The 14,142-nt window shown below is 59.5% G+C and overlaps 1 protein-coding gene and 1 long non-coding RNA gene across 4 annotated transcripts; one reads left to right on the forward strand and one right to left on the reverse strand.

The window, feature by feature from the left end:
• Positions 1 to 3,300: 3,300 nt before the first annotated feature.
• LOC140845624 (ral-GDS-related protein-like) lies at positions 3,301 to 11,582 on the reverse strand. 3 transcript variants are annotated; one of them, XM_073220250.1, is made up of 13 exons: positions 11,365 to 11,582; positions 10,468 to 10,658; positions 9,310 to 9,476; positions 8,752 to 9,167; positions 7,809 to 8,024; positions 7,369 to 7,472; positions 6,815 to 6,884; positions 6,014 to 6,076; positions 5,602 to 5,670; positions 5,049 to 5,072; positions 4,604 to 4,725; positions 4,417 to 4,496; positions 3,301 to 4,051 (listed from the first exon to the last, which is right to left on the reverse strand). In XM_073220250.1, exons 1-12 carry the CDS (start codon positions 11,500 to 11,502, stop codon positions 4,436 to 4,438), a joined length of 1,641 nt encoding a protein of 546 aa, XP_073076351.1. In that variant the 5' UTR covers positions 11,503 to 11,582; the 3' UTR covers positions 3,301 to 4,051; positions 4,417 to 4,435. The 3 variants fall into 3 exon arrangements, 2 of the variants coding, with proteins under 2 accessions (XP_073076351.1, XP_073076350.1); XR_012124470.1 differs by lacking the exons at positions 3,301 to 4,051; positions 4,417 to 4,496; positions 4,604 to 4,725; positions 5,049 to 5,072; positions 5,602 to 5,670 and having other exon boundaries at positions 6,815 to 7,472; XM_073220249.1 differs by lacking the exons at positions 3,301 to 4,051; positions 4,417 to 4,496; positions 4,604 to 4,725; ... (1 more) ...; positions 5,602 to 5,670; positions 6,014 to 6,076 and having other exon boundaries at positions 6,756 to 7,472.
• Positions 11,502 to 14,142, forward strand: LOC140845626 (uncharacterized). Its single transcript, XR_012124471.1, has 2 exons — positions 11,502 to 12,081; positions 12,690 to 14,142. It is a non-coding gene; the product is annotated as an uncharacterized lncRNA (long non-coding RNA).

Genomic DNA, 14,142 nt, shown 5'->3' on the forward strand with positions numbered 1-14,142 from the left:
GCCCAGCTTATTTTTCTAACTTTACCTATATGCGGTTTTTCCTTCTCCATCCCCTAATCAAGTAATTTGCGGACTGCACAGTTCACTTAGCAAGCCAGCCCAGCCATAAACAGCACAGTGAAGACAGGAAAGATTCTATCTTAAAGCTAAGATTGCATTTCAAAACCCAGGAAGTTAAGAAGTAAGATTTTTAATGCACTGCCGATGGGTTTCAGCCCTGGGCAAGTTCAGTATGGATTCAGTGTGACCAAAGAAATGACAGTAAAACGTTCTTGGGGTGAAAGGGTTATACCCAACTATGTTTCCACAGTGGCAGGTCAATCACTAACATCCCGTCCAGTCAGAGCGAGTCTGCATGCAGCAAGCAAGTCTCTCCCTCTGGAACTGTGCCTACACAGCCATCCCACACAGCCATCCTCTGGGCCTCCGACCTCAGCGCTGCCACCACTCCAGCCTCTGCTCTGCTCTCCTACAGCCTCGCAGCTGTGTCACTGTGTCAACCAGAGCACTGGGTGGAGCTCTTTCTATAGAGTCAATAGCAACCTATTGCCCACATGAGTGGTGAGCTAGCCGACTAGGCCGAGGTGAGAATCCTGGCCACAGGAACTTTCATTTTATCCACACTTAGCACAGTCTTTAGCGAACACACAGTAACTCAGCCCACCTTGGAGGCAGGGAGGGCAGTCTTAACTGATATGGTCCCCAGCCAGGAAGCTGCTCTCCTCGAGGGAATCCGTACAGTGTATTTCTTGTGTTAAGCTAATTTTGCATAATGACCGGGAGGACTGATAAGAAACTTCATGTCTCATCTTGAGACCACTTCACAGGTCCACACCCCTAGCCCTTTGTCACATTCCTGAGAAATCCTTCCAAGGGGGAGCCCCCACCCTTTCAGTGCACCTCCCTCTCTGAGGTAGCCCACACTCCCCTCTCTCTGAGTGTGCACTTTCTCTCTGTAAATAAAACCTTTACTCTACTTGACTGCTGTGTCTCTGCCCCTCAGTTCTTTGCTGCTGCGGGGACAAGAACCGAGGAGAATGCACAACGCCCTCCTAACAGGAGTCCCAGCCCAGGGGAGGAGTGGGGGAAGGAGAAGGCTGGGAGGGCTGGGGGAGAGGGGTGCGAGCATGGGAGCAGAGAGCTTGGGGAGTGTGGAAGGGAAGCCTGGAGGAGGAACTGGGAGGGAATGGCAGCTGGGGAGGGAAGCCGCGGAGCCTCGGTGCTGGTGAGGCAGGGACCGTGGGCGCAGACAGAGCAGGGTGAGGGCCTCCGGAATAAAACCCCTACTGAAACTCCATATTAAACAAGTAAGCAAAGTCAGTCACATTCATTCTCTAAAGTAATATAAGCATTCTTGTGTGAGATTAATTGAAACTAAAAATACGGGAGTATCTTGGCCTGAAATGTTTGAATATCCCCCACGTAAGAAAAGACCGCAGCATAGCCCACGTCTTCACTGTGTCAATTAAAGGGGGTTATTGTAAAATGTACCGTAGCCTGATAAAAGGCCTGACTTATTTTCTTTAACTTTACCCAGATGCTGCTTTTCTTCCTCTAGCCCTAATCAAATGATACGCAATGTAGGCAAGTAATAATGGGAAGTAAGCAAAATAATCTGGAAGACTAATAAGAAACTTAGAGTCTCTTCAAAGATAAGCATTCGGGGACCATTTAGCAGATCTACATCCCTGGCCCTTTGTCTCTCACCTGCCTATAAATCCCCTAGACAGTGGATCACCCCGGGGCTGTCTTGTCCCCTCTGGGCAGGGACAAGCCAGGAGCTGTGTCCTCTGCTTTATCTCTAAATAAAAGCCTTGCACATGCTCTCCTACCTTGAGTGTTTGCAAAGTTCATTCTCTGAGCCTGTGAACAAGAACTCCATCATCAGCTTCTCTGAAGAGCCCGAAGACGGGGAGCCCCCAGAGCCCGTGCCTGGGTGCAGAGTATCGCACCACGGGCCAGAGGGCCCTGCCACCGCCCCAGCACACGCCTGGTGGAGAAGGTGCGCTGCAACCCGCAGTCAGGGTGGCCATGCCGCCGTGTGAGCCTGGTGTCTCAGCACCAGCAGCCCAGGCCGTGTTGCGCTTGGGGCCCCTGCACACACCCGGGGAGGACGGACCGCTGGCCCAGTGACCACCCAGCAGGCCCACAGCTGCTGCTTTGTTTTGGGGCCCAGAAGCTCTTCTGTGTCAGGTTGAGGCTGGTGAGACATGCAGGATGACAGGTCTGACCTGTGCCACAGCCCTGCCAGGCGCCCGCCTACCCTCCTCCTGCCCAAACCTACCACCCTATGTGGCCGGGGAGCCTGAGGTCGTCCCTTGGGACCACCATGTAGGCAGATGGCTCTTAGGGTGCTGTGGGCAGGGCCAGGGGAAGGAGGGTGGGGTGGCCTGGGTGTCCCGATGTTACCTCCTGTCACCTGGTCACCTGAGGCTGTCAGGAGGGCCCACGTCCGTCCGCTTCCCCAGTCCCAATCTGGAGCTCCACCTGCAGCATAAGGCCTGGAGACTCTCTCCATCCTGGAGCCCCCCAAGGGGGTGTTTGTGCTGATCGTGGAACTCCCCTCCAGGCCAGGCCTCCCCTCCTGGGAAGGTGAACACATCTTGAGAGTCCTGGGGGAGTGTGTGGGGAGAATCAGAGCCAAGTGCCTCCACTCAGCCTCCCCAGCCTTTTGTCGCAGATGTCAGGCCTCTCAGCCAGGACCCAGGAGCGGGACACCAGGGGCCTCACACCAGCCAGGCCTGGGGATGGGCGGCTGAGGGGCACCATGGGGGAGGACTGGGAACCCAGGAGCTTTGGGGGGTGCTCTGAAGTGTGAAGCGTGGAGAAATTGGGCTCAGACAAAGCCCCCCCAGTGGAAGGCGTGCACCTCTTGGAGGTGTTTTGAGAGACCAAGTTCCAAGTTTTTCACAAAGGAATTTTCTGTAATGTGTGGAACAGCTGTGTCTCATTAAATGGGACAGTGCTAGACTGGCACCCTGCAGCCCTGAGATCTACTTGGGTACATCTGCAGTGGTGTTCAAGACGTGAAGAGACAACCTGTGGCTTCTAATCAACAAGTTTTGGTGTCTGATCATAATCTATCGGTGATAGGAAATAAGGTTCAGTTTCTGTTTGAACAGCCCTCCCCAGTGTTGCCGAGGTGTGCCACCCTGGGGCTTGGAGCGCCCCGCTCTTCCTCAGCACCTTATGGGGGGAGGACAGAGGATGGAGGACAACCTGGCGGAGGTCAGGGCCACCCTGCATCAGAGAGTTTGAGGCTGGGGTGGGGTGGGCTGGGGCACACGATGTCCGCAGGAGGGGCAGAGCTTTGAGAAGAAAGAGCCGTGTGGTGGCAATCCGTTCAGCATTTATTACATTCTGCACAGGGATGACCCCAACCCCCAGGAACCATAAACCTCAGACACAACACCCAGAGCACACTGCGCCTGCGGAGGCTAATTCTCAGGGATGAGGGTAGGAAGTTGTACAGGCGGCTCCCCTGTAAGCAAGCCCCAGGACCGTGCAACAGACGGCCACCCCTGCACCCTCCGATGCCTCCGCTGGGCACCAGGAGGCTGTGGTCCCTCGCAGCACTGCGCCGTGTCTATGTCCATCCCGGGAAAGGCCGGGCCTGGTGAGGACAGCGCCCACCTATTCCTGGAACCTTGTGGCTACGACTCAGTGGCTGACGGCGCCCAGGCAGGAGTTGGTGTCACGGCGGGAGGCCACCTGCACGAAGGGGAACATCCTCCACACGGTGGGGCGGCTCGCCTCTGTCCAACGGGCCACAAGCAGAGGGGACGACACAGCACGAAGGTGGCCAGGTGCGCCGCAGCTACATACGGGTCCTTGAGGATGCAGCGGCAGCCTGGGGAGCTGCCCGAGTCGGCCGACGGAGGAGGTGCCAGAGCAGCTGCCCCGGCAGAGGCTCGGGATGAGCAGCGGGAGGAGGAGGAGCAGCAGGCAGACTGGGGCCCTGGGGAGCCAGGTGCCGCCTGCCCGAAGGGGAAGAAGCTCTCCTCCACATGCAGCCAGGACACCAGCAGGGCCGAGGGCCCGATGACAGCAGCTACAGGGCCCCGCGGGTGAGCAGAAGAGGCAGGTTATCCCGGGTTCCCCCCATTATCCTGCTTCCACCCCGTCCCCACTGCCCTCTGGGCTCCGGGCTCTGTGCATAGGGTCCTGTCAATCACGAGCACCCGGGGGGTCCCTGTCACAGGAAGGCTCCTGAGCATCATCTACTCACAGAGGAGGAGGCTGGGTCCCAGAGGTGGAGGGGAAACACCCTTCAGTCTGACAGGACTGGTCAGCAGTGGAGCTGGGACCCCAGCCCCACCGGTCTTTAGGACGCCCCAACAACCAGCATGGCCCGAAGCTTCCCTGAGGCTGAGGAGCAGCCCACCCCCTGGCGATCGCCCCAGCCCGGAAACTCACCTGGCCCTGGCCAGGAAGTTTAAACGTGGGACCTGAAGGACTGCAACACTGGGGGCTCCAGCTGGCAGGACAGGGTGTAGCTGCAGGACAGAGGGACACCTGTGAGCCCCTGGGGCCACGTGTCAGGGTCCCTTCTCCCAGAGCCTGCCGGCAGCTGCAGCCCACGCCTGCCTCCGGCCGGCCTCACCTCTGCTCCTCGTCCAGGAGCTCCACGGCCTGGAGAAAGGACTCGAAGAGCTCATCAGTCTCCAGGTCATACTGCGTCGCCACCCTCCTGTGTAGCATGATCTGATGTAGGATGTGAGAGTCCTGGGGCCAAGGAAGGACAGGATGCAGACAAGAAGGGGGGTGAGGAGTGGGGCACTGGGCTTGTCCCAGATCTTTGCTCACATAGGAACCCACCTTCCCTCCAATGCCAACCAGCCCTGCCTGTTCCCACTGTTGGGTCTCCAGCTCCTCCAGGAAAGCGGCCTTGATGCCACCCCCAACCGCCACCTGACAAAGCCTTTAGTGTCCTCAGCTCCGCATGTCTTAACTCTGTCGCGACATGTTTGACGCAGGGGATGGCCCAGACAGGGTCCTGCCCAGGGGGTCTAGACTCTATCCCTCACCTTTGCTGGCTGGGCACTCACCACTCTCTCTCTCATCCCGTCACCCTGGAAGGCAGGAAGGCAACCAAAGTGCATCAGAAACAGTCAGTCCCCTGAGCCCAAAATGAGGCCGGAACGTCCCCAGCCTTTCTCAAAGTGGAGGACCTCCAGGGTCCTCCAAGGTGAAGGCTTGCCCAGAAATAGCACCCGGACCTGGCCCAGGCTCGGGGCTACCGAGAAGCCGGGACTGCACCGGGGAGCTGAGGCCTCAGGCGGGAAGGCACTGCCAGCCCCCCATGTGCTTCCTGCCCTGAAGGAGCAGCATCCCTCCCCGTGCATGCGCAAGGCCTGAGGGAGAGACCAGTCCTGCCCCGATGCTGCCCCCTGGAGCCCTCAGCCCCACCAGCCCTGGGGCCAGGACCGGGGCTTAGGTGGGTCCTTCTGGCAGTCCTCTCCAAGAAGCCCAGGCCCTGGGGTGGAGGGGAGACTCTCAGGAATGGGGGTGGCCCGGTGCTGAGAGGTCCAGGCTCACTGGGGGATCTCCCCTCCCTAAAGCTCACCATCCTGCCCCCCTGAGCCCTGCTGGGTCACTCACATCCACATGATGTTCCTGTTGTTTCTCTAAGGCATCACGCAGGATCAGTCCAAGGAACGGGACCATGCCCTGTGCCACCGGGGCGGGGAGGTGATGAGTCCCCGCCTGCCTTAGGGGCACCCACAGAGCCTCCCCTGAACCCCACACCCGCAGCCCCCAGCTCCCTTGGACCACCCTGTGCGGCCTCCCCCCCTCCCTTCGCCCAGCTCTCCCCTCCTGGTCCCTCCCAGGGCTGGCTTTTGGCCATTCCCAGGACCTGTGGGCCCTGCAGCTGTCCTCCAACTTCTCCCTGTACCCAGCTGCTCTCGCCCTCCTCCTGGTCCCCCCAGTGCCGGCAACGCAGGGCTGGTGGCACCAGGAGCAGGTACACGGTCGCCCCCACTGCCCGTGACCCGCGCCACGCCACTCTCACCTGCTTCGTACACTGGCATGCGCTGAGGTCGCACATCTGTTCCTTCACCATGGCCCTCGCCTCCTGCAAGGCCCAGGACACTCAGGTGCTCCTGCTCCCCTCCCACGTGCCTCCCACAGCCAGACCGTGGTGGACGGATGCCTTGCCCGAGCCTCCTGGCACCTACGCTGTCCCCACCTCCAGCAGGCTCTCAGCCCAGAGGGACCCCAGCTCCAGCACACACTCATACTCATGCGTGTCCTTGGGCCATGGCCACCGCCCTGAGAGGGTCAGGGGAGGTCCCTCTGCCTCCCAGGGTGCCCTGAGCACTCACTGTCACCCGGCTATCAGCACGGCTCCCCTCACATGACCAGGCTGGCGTGGGGGCACACAGCTGAAGCGCATCTTGTGCTCCCTGGACCCTGGTCACCAGGGAGGCCCACACCCCAGGGTGACGGCAACCCTCCATGTCCACATGAAGAGCCCGAGGTCACAGAGGGGCAGTGACTGGCTCAGGGGACCCAGGGGAGAAGCTGACCTTGCTCAGCCACAGGCCCCATCCCTGCTGCCGACCCCAGGCCATCCCCAGCCCTGACGCCCCTGGGTCTGTCCTCTGGTTCCTCACTGGATGCCAGGCCCCCAGTCAAGTGGAGCCAGGGAGGGAGACAGACGAGGCCCTCGGGGGCCTGGGGGACCCTACTTTCCCCATCAGCTTCCCCCTCCCACCCCACACACCTGGAGTCCTCCCCAAAGCTGTGCCACAGTGCGGCAGAGGACTTGCCCTAAGGACCCCTCCCTTCCAGACCTCCAGCCCCCATTTACCTCGAAGAGCCACTCTCTGTTAATCCCCTTGTCGGTCTTTTTAAGTTTCTTATACATCCTGTACCTCTTCCTAAGGGGAGGGGAGAGGAGGAGGGAGACACATGGCCGTAGGTGGAGAGTTCTGGGGCAGACCCCTTTTCCTGGGGCATCCACGAGGTCCACTAGCCTGCATCAGGCTTTCCACCACAGCCCTGGGGAATCTGTGGCTGGGGGTGGGCGTGGCATGTTTCCACCCAGGGCCTCCATTCCCAGTTCTCCCAGGGACGAATCCCTTTGGGCCAGGTCTCTGTCCTTGGGGGAGAGACCTCCTGCTGCAGAGCACAAGCTGAAGATCTCCAGTGGGCTTCAAGTTCAACCCACACCTGACATTGCAGGAAACTGATTCCTGCAGAGGTACCCGTGACCTAACCCACAGGGGGCCCCAAGAGCCTGCCATCCCTGTCTGTAGGCTCTGCCACCTCCCAGGAAGTCCCAGCCCACTGAGGGGACACTGCCAGACCCAGTGGTGTCCCTGTTCACTCAGGTGCCCTGGTCCCGGGGACAGGACTACCCACCAGGAGACATGACCCCAGGTGCTGTCCAGATGACGAATAGCCGGGCTCTGCAGGGCCAAGACAATGGCATGGAGGGTAGCGTAGTTCCTGAGGTACAGGCACTCCTGGGAGGGACGACAGAGCTGAGAGCGTGGCCTGCTTCTCTGCTTCTATCCCCCCATGAACTCCTGTCCTTAAGGAGACAGACACCCAGGGAGCCCAGCACACCTGGTACCTGCTGAGCAGCCCTCCTGGGTGGAGGACTGTAGCTCAACCCAAGGAAGGGGCCAGGGATGGCTGTCCCACCCCCGGGGTCTGTGAGTCCAGGTCCGCACGCCCCTGGCAGGAGGGCCCAGGGACCGTGCAGGGCAGACTGCAGGCACCCATCCTGAGAGCTGGCCAAGGAGGGGAGCAGCTCCCAAGACGCCAGGATGGACCCCGGGGGCCGTCCCATAACACACCTTGGCCACCCGGATCCAGAACTCCACCACTCGGGCCCTGTCCTGGGCTGTCATGCTCGGGGTCCTGAGGCAGGTGGTGGTGACCAACCTAACCATGGCTTCAAACTGCCTCATGACGTTATAGATGGTGGGGACCATGTGCTCAATGATTCCTCTTTGTGGCCGGTGCCAAAGGTAGATCTCGCATTCAGAATAGAGCACATGCGTGAACAGCTCCTGGGGATGAGAAGCAGGGGTCATCCAGCTATGCCCCTGTGCCAGGCAGTCACCATTCAGAGCTGGAGCCCAGGCAGCTGGGGGTGTGGCCATCTGGGCTTTGGACCGCATCCACTGAGGCACCGAGAACTGGATGCACAGGATGGTGGGGAACAGAGGGCCTCTGCTCGCAGGCACCCTCACTCACCTCCTCCCTGCAGCACAAGGTAGCTCACACCTACCCATCCTGGGGCATCTGCCTCCCATTCTGCCACCCCCTGGATCCTACTCCCCACTCAGGTGCAGTTTCCCCTGAAACAACTCCACCCAGGGCCTTTGTTGGTGTCTGTGTCTCCCACACAATCAGGTCCATGGCAGGGGCCTCTGAAGTGCGGAGGCTGCGGAGGCCTGCTAGGCCAATGGCCCGAGGACCTAAGGCCCTGGCAGCACCTCCCTGAGCACCCCTCCCCTGCCCTGCCCCGCCCCTCGCAGCCCGGCCAGGCCCTGCCCACCTTCCCTCCGCTCCTCCTCATTGGTCTGCAAGGATCCCTAAGGACCGGCCCTACTGTCCCCGTGTGGTCAGTGGGGGCTTGGGGGTGAGGAGAGTCTCTCAGGGCACATGGTGAGTCCGTGGGGAAGCTGGGACGTGGGCCCAGATCACAGGAGTCCACGTCAGGGGAGGCAAGTCTGGGGCAGCCTGTGACACAGGGAAGGCCTACCCCCGACCCCGAGAGCCCGCTCCGCTCACCGCACACATCAGGGTCAGCTGCTCAGCCACCAGGCAGGGAGGAAACGCCAGGATGTTCGGCTCCTCCTTCCTCCACATGTCCTGGGTGCTCGCAGCACAGGGGCTGGTGGGTTCAAGGCCCACGTCTGGCTCTCCTTGATCTGGTGCCATTCTGGCAGGTGCCCTGGGCCCTGGGCCCGAGGGATCATGGGGCTCCAGCTGGGGACCTGAGACCACTCCTGGGATGTCCCAGGTGCTCACAGCTAGCACTGGGACTGAGGCCACTGCTGGGACATCCTCTGGCTGTGCAGGGGCTGAGGCAGGTGACACTGGCCATAGCTCCAGCACAGGGGTCTCACGGAGCTCCTGAACTGTCTGTGGACAGTGGTTGTACAAGATATACCAGGCGTGCCGCCTCGGTCTCTTCCAACGTAGTGCTGGAGCAGGACACAGAGAAAGGGTCACCCCGGGCCTGATCACCCCCACACCTTATCAAGGACAGAAAAGACCTCATGGCCTTGAAGGGTATCTCAGTCCGTGAAGCCCACCTGAGGTGGTCCCCTGGCTGCAGCCCCTCACCTTCCCGCTCCGCCACTGTGGGCCCCAGGTGCTCCTCCTGGACCAAGTGGTGGTGGACTTGGCCCTCTAGGATGGATGAAGGTTGGCTGCCATGGAGAACGCTGGGCACACTCTCAGGCTCCCAGGCAAGGTGCCTAGCCTGTCCCATCCAGGGGCTGGGGCACGGCCTGGGGGTGACAGAGTGAGAAGCCTGGTCTTACCCACCACACTGCCCTCCCGGCCCACCCTTGTGTGGGCCTGGCCGCTGTGCACTCCCCTGCCTGTCCAGGCACCTGCCCCTCCCCCTTCCTGACCCTGCGTGTCTCTCCTGGGACCCCATCCTCTCCCATCCTCCTGAATAGAAAGTCCCCAGCCGTCAGCCCGCCCGTGGGAATCTGAAGATGAGTGACCTGCTGGGCTCTGCTGTGCGCCCCCTGCCGAAAGCCCCAAGTGCCTCCTCCCCCCATTCTGTGAGAAGGGCAGCACCCTCTCTGGACCCAGTGAATGCTTATATTTTCAATTTCTCCTCTGGCCCCTCGTCATGCCCCCCGTTACTGGAAGAGGCCAAGAGGGCATCACCTGTGACACTCCCCGGCCATGACCTGAGGATGACGCCTGAAGTGATTGACTGAGTCCACCCGGGATGGGGTCCCAGTATTGCGTCTGTTTCCTTCAGTGAGTTATGCTAAGTGTCCCCAAAGGTCCGCACCAAGTGGGTGCTTCATTCCCTATTGTTGCTGAAGGAAGCCCTACCTGAACCTGTCCAGGTACCCTCTGCTGCCCCCAGAGGTCCCTCATGTGGCCACAGTGAGGACAAGGACCTGGCCCAGCCGAATCGCAAGCCTCCGTTCCAAAGGCTGCTTCCCATGTGCTTTTCCAAATGAGCCAGGCTCCAGGCCACTGACGGGTGAGGCCAAAGGCATTTCATCGGGTACAGACAAGTAAGCCCTGAAGTGGCCCAGCTTAGCTGGCAGTCCTTTCTACCCTGTGGGGCGCCAGAGGAGGCCCTCTAAGGCACCTCCCGTGTTCCCCAAGGCACCCTAACAGGCTGACCGCCAGCCACCCTGCCTGTCAGAGGAGCACGCTGCGGCTCAGACACATGTGGAGACACTCAAGACACACCACACCGCGGGCTGTGGGCAGAGGCCCGACTGTGCCGAGGAGGGGGTGGGTGCTCACCGGGGGAGCCACTGGCCCATGGCCGGCTGGTCAGCGTCCTCGGGAGGTAGTGTGGCCTGGGGAGCGCTCCAGCTGGTGTTTGGAGCTGGTTCCACGCGTCCCGTGCGCTGTCTCCACTTCCTCCTCACGCCTGTCCAGGGAGCCCTGCGCTTGGGGACCTCAGTCGCATGGAGAGTTGGCTCAGGTTCCCGCTGAGGGGGGCAGCAGGGAGATAGTCAGTGGGAAACCCAGGACCCACCAGGACGAGGGAGGTTTGTGGCTCACCCGAGAGCCCCCAGTCCCCTGGGGTGTGAGCAAGGAGAGGCACACGGTGCCCCCGGGAGCGAGGTTTCAGGCTCTCTGGAGTGGGCCTGTCGGCCAGTCTCGTGGGGCAGCCCTGGGAGGGCCCTGGAAGGTTGCCAGGTTTGGAACGGGGTCCTGGGGTGTAGGCAGCCTGCCCCAGGTCCAGGGAGGTGGAGTAGGTGAATCCATCCACCAGCTCCTCCTCGCTCCCCAGGGTGGAGCTCTGCAAAGCTGGCACCTGGTAGCTGGGGAGGAGGCACCTGGGGCTGCCTGGACCTCCCCTCAGGGGACAATGTGGGCCACAAACTGTGCCCCTGAGATCAGGCACAGAGGGCCATCTGCCTAGACATCCAGTCCCTGAGGGAAGGAGAGGACACCCCCTGGGCTCAGGATTAACATATGGGTGGAAGTACCTTGTCCCAACACTCACCTCCATGTCCTGAATGATGAGACCAGAGCTGTGACACTGACTGACCCTCCTCCCCAGCCGGCAGTCCCACCCATGCCCCATGCCCACCTCAGACACACATTAGGGGTCGGGGGGAAGGTCAGCCGGGGATGGGTCACACAGTGTCCTGGCCCTGGAGGGGCCCGCTCTGGGCTGCCCTGTGTTACCTCGGGGCTCCTCGGGAGACAGGGACAGAGGCGTTGGAAGTGTTCTCTCAGCCAACGCCCACAGCGAGCAGGAAGACTCTCCCTCTCGGCTTCCGTGACTCCCACGCCTTCAGAAGGCTCCACACAACAAGACCGCATGTTGCTCTGTCGAGCGCCTCCGGTCAAGTGAGCAGGACTGGGGTCTGCGACCAGGAGCTGGGTTCCGTCCGGGTCACAATTCAGGTTCTAATGGGCGTGTCTTCAGTGACATCACTTCTTCAAGGGTCCATTTCCTGGGCCGCTCCCTGAATTCAGACTGGCCCACATGCCCGTCTGGGCTGCTGACTGCCCACCCTCCTGGCCCTTGCCATGCTTGAGTACACAGATCTCCACCAGATCCCTCCCCTTGCTCTTTGGCAATGACACCAGGGTCCCAGCTCTGAGGAGACAAGAGCTGAGCTCAGGCCGCTTTTTGTCAGCAGTTCCCTGTCCTGCTGAAGCCATAGCACCTCCCAGGAGCTGCCCAGTGTCCCAACCTGCACAGGGAGGGTCATGCCAGACATTCCTCCCTAGGGACATCCCCAGGGATACATGGATGACCCCTCCAGCTCCTGGGGGCTGGTGTCACGTGAGTCTGATGCACAGACTCAGAGATGGCAGAATGCCAACCAGTCTTGGCACAGAGCGTGGAACAGCACACAAGTCAGGCCTGGGTTCAGGCCTTGTGATCTTGGGCAGGTCAGTCCCCCGGTAGGCCGTTTGCAGGTGTGCACCTGGAAGGGGCAGCAATGAGAGGGGATCCAGGTGTTGCCATCTACTGGCATCCACCTTCCAAAGGTCCATCCAGGCTGCTCTCAAACCAGGTGCTTTTCAGACCAATCTGTAAATGGGTCAGAGTAGCACACTGGAAATGAGGTCTATGCTGCCTCTGAAATCCGAGGTGGTCTACCAGGCTGCTGTGCCCTTTGTGTGTGGGGGGTGGAGGAGGGTCCAGGTACAGCACCTCATTCATCACCTTAGGAGAGCTAGGCATGCCCACACGATAGACTTCTAGAAAATTCTCAAAGACGAAAAGCCCCTGAATTTTTGTTGGATTGATTTCCCACCTTCTGACACATGACTGCTCTATCAATGTGCTTAGACAGGTTGTACTCCCTGATCACTGTGTCCAATCGGCGTAGTGCACTCAATGGGATGGGCCAGTGTGACGGCTTCTGGAAGGAAAAGGAGATGAAGGTTCCTTCTGACTAAGTGACAGCCTAAGTCTGGAGGTCTGATATGCCTCTGAGGTAGTTTTCTCTCCTTGCCAGCTGAAAGCTGACTGCCCTGCTGGTCTTTACTCACAGGAAGAGGACAAAGAGCATTTTCCTGACCAATACTTACACACTGGGTGCTTGGGGACCGAGAGATGAAGCCCCATGTGCAGCAGTAACTGCAATCTGAGACACTCCGATCACGGTGACGATCATGCACTGTCATCTCCAAGATTCGTCCGTTTTCTGAGTAGGCCAAGTGAGTGACTTCAATAAGGGTCTGTGGAAATCACCACGCCGACATCTTCCAAGTCCTTGGTGGTCACTCCAGTCTGTAAGCTCTCCTGGAAGGCAGTACTGCTTTCAATATATATACTTTGGATGGAGTTCTAGAGGCTTGTGCTTGACCCGCCACACAGCAGGCACTCCTGGCCGGCACAGTCCCCTGTGGCTAGCAAGGAGGAAGCCGGGAGCTCTGCGTCCCTGACAGCTCGGCCCTGTGGGCTCAGACACTGAAGGAGCGGCCCTGCGGGCACTTGGTCAGGGTGCGGGGGTGCTGCTCCTGATGCCAAGACCCGCTCCTCGTCCCTGAGGTCAAATCACAAAACACAGTGAGAAGGTTTTGAGGAAAGGGAAGAATAGTTTATTGACTTGCTAGCAAACGAGGGAGTGGCAGGCTCCTGCCTTAGAGAACCACCGTCCTCCTGACACGCGAGCGGTCAGGGCTTTTCAAGGGGAAATGGTAGGAGAGGTACTGGGGTGCAGACACATGAAGTAGCAGCTTGCAAGGGTCCAAAGCAGACATTCCTGCGCCAATTCACTAGGGTTTTGTTTCTCTTTTCTGCTCCTCCTCAGTCCCCTGGGACAGAATGCTTTTTGAGTCCCGTTTTTAGTGAACTTTACTGGCCTTAATTCTCTCTCATCCCGCTCATATCTATTTTTCTGCCTAACACTCCCAAGACTGACCAGCCTCTCTGTAAACATCCCATACACGAGCTAACAGGCCCTTCAGGTCTACAGTGTGTGACACCCAGGCAGGAATCCTGGCTATAATTTCCAGTTTCTCCACAGGATCCTGCTCCTTTCAACAAAAAGATGGAGGTCCTGGGTCAGCCCCTCGTAAACATAGCTACTTGACCGGTGGTGGCAGAAGAATTTCTTCCATCCCTGAGGTTCCCTTAGCTGGAGTAAGAAACAGATTGACATGAGACAGATTAACAGGAGAAAAAGTAACAAAATTTAATTAAGTACATACAGGGAAGCCATACACATCTGTTCCACAGACAGGGTGTGGGTAAAATTGCAATATTTGCAGACTCTCTTGGCCTGGCTTTAGTGCAGGTCCGTATCAACAGGGGTTTCCAAGGGCTGGAGAGAAGTAGTCCGTCTCCATCAGTGGGTGATTACGTGGGCGGGCGAGGGCTTCCCTGGACCAGAGAGCTTGGTGGATGTATTGGCTCTCTTCTACTGCAGCAGGAGAGAGAGAGAGAGAGAGAGGGAGACGCAGGGCGACTGCTTGTAGGCAATAAACGGCTTTTGAACACTA

The sequence above is a fragment of the Manis javanica genome, chromosome 13 (assembly GCF_040802235.1).
Source record: "Manis javanica isolate MJ-LG chromosome 13, MJ_LKY, whole genome shotgun sequence".
Lineage (NCBI taxonomy): Eukaryota > Metazoa > Chordata > Mammalia > Pholidota > Manidae > Manis > Manis javanica.

What these genes read in the sequence shown, in the direction of transcription:
- LOC140845624 (XM_073220249.1), bottom strand. Translation starts at nt 11,502, where the DNA reads ATGCGGTCTTGTTGTGTGGAGCCTTCTGAAGGCGTGGGAGTCACGGAA. An exon ending in GTCTCCCGAGGAGCCCCGAG is followed by an intron (nt 10,659 to 11,364) that starts GTAACACAGGGC and finishes TGCCCCCCTCAG; the next exon opens with CGGGAACCTGAGCCAACTCT. An exon ending in AGCTGACCCTGATGTGTGCG is followed by an intron (nt 8,025 to 8,751) that starts GTGAGCGGAGCG and finishes TCTCATCCCCAG; the next exon opens with GAGCTGTTCACGCATGTGCT.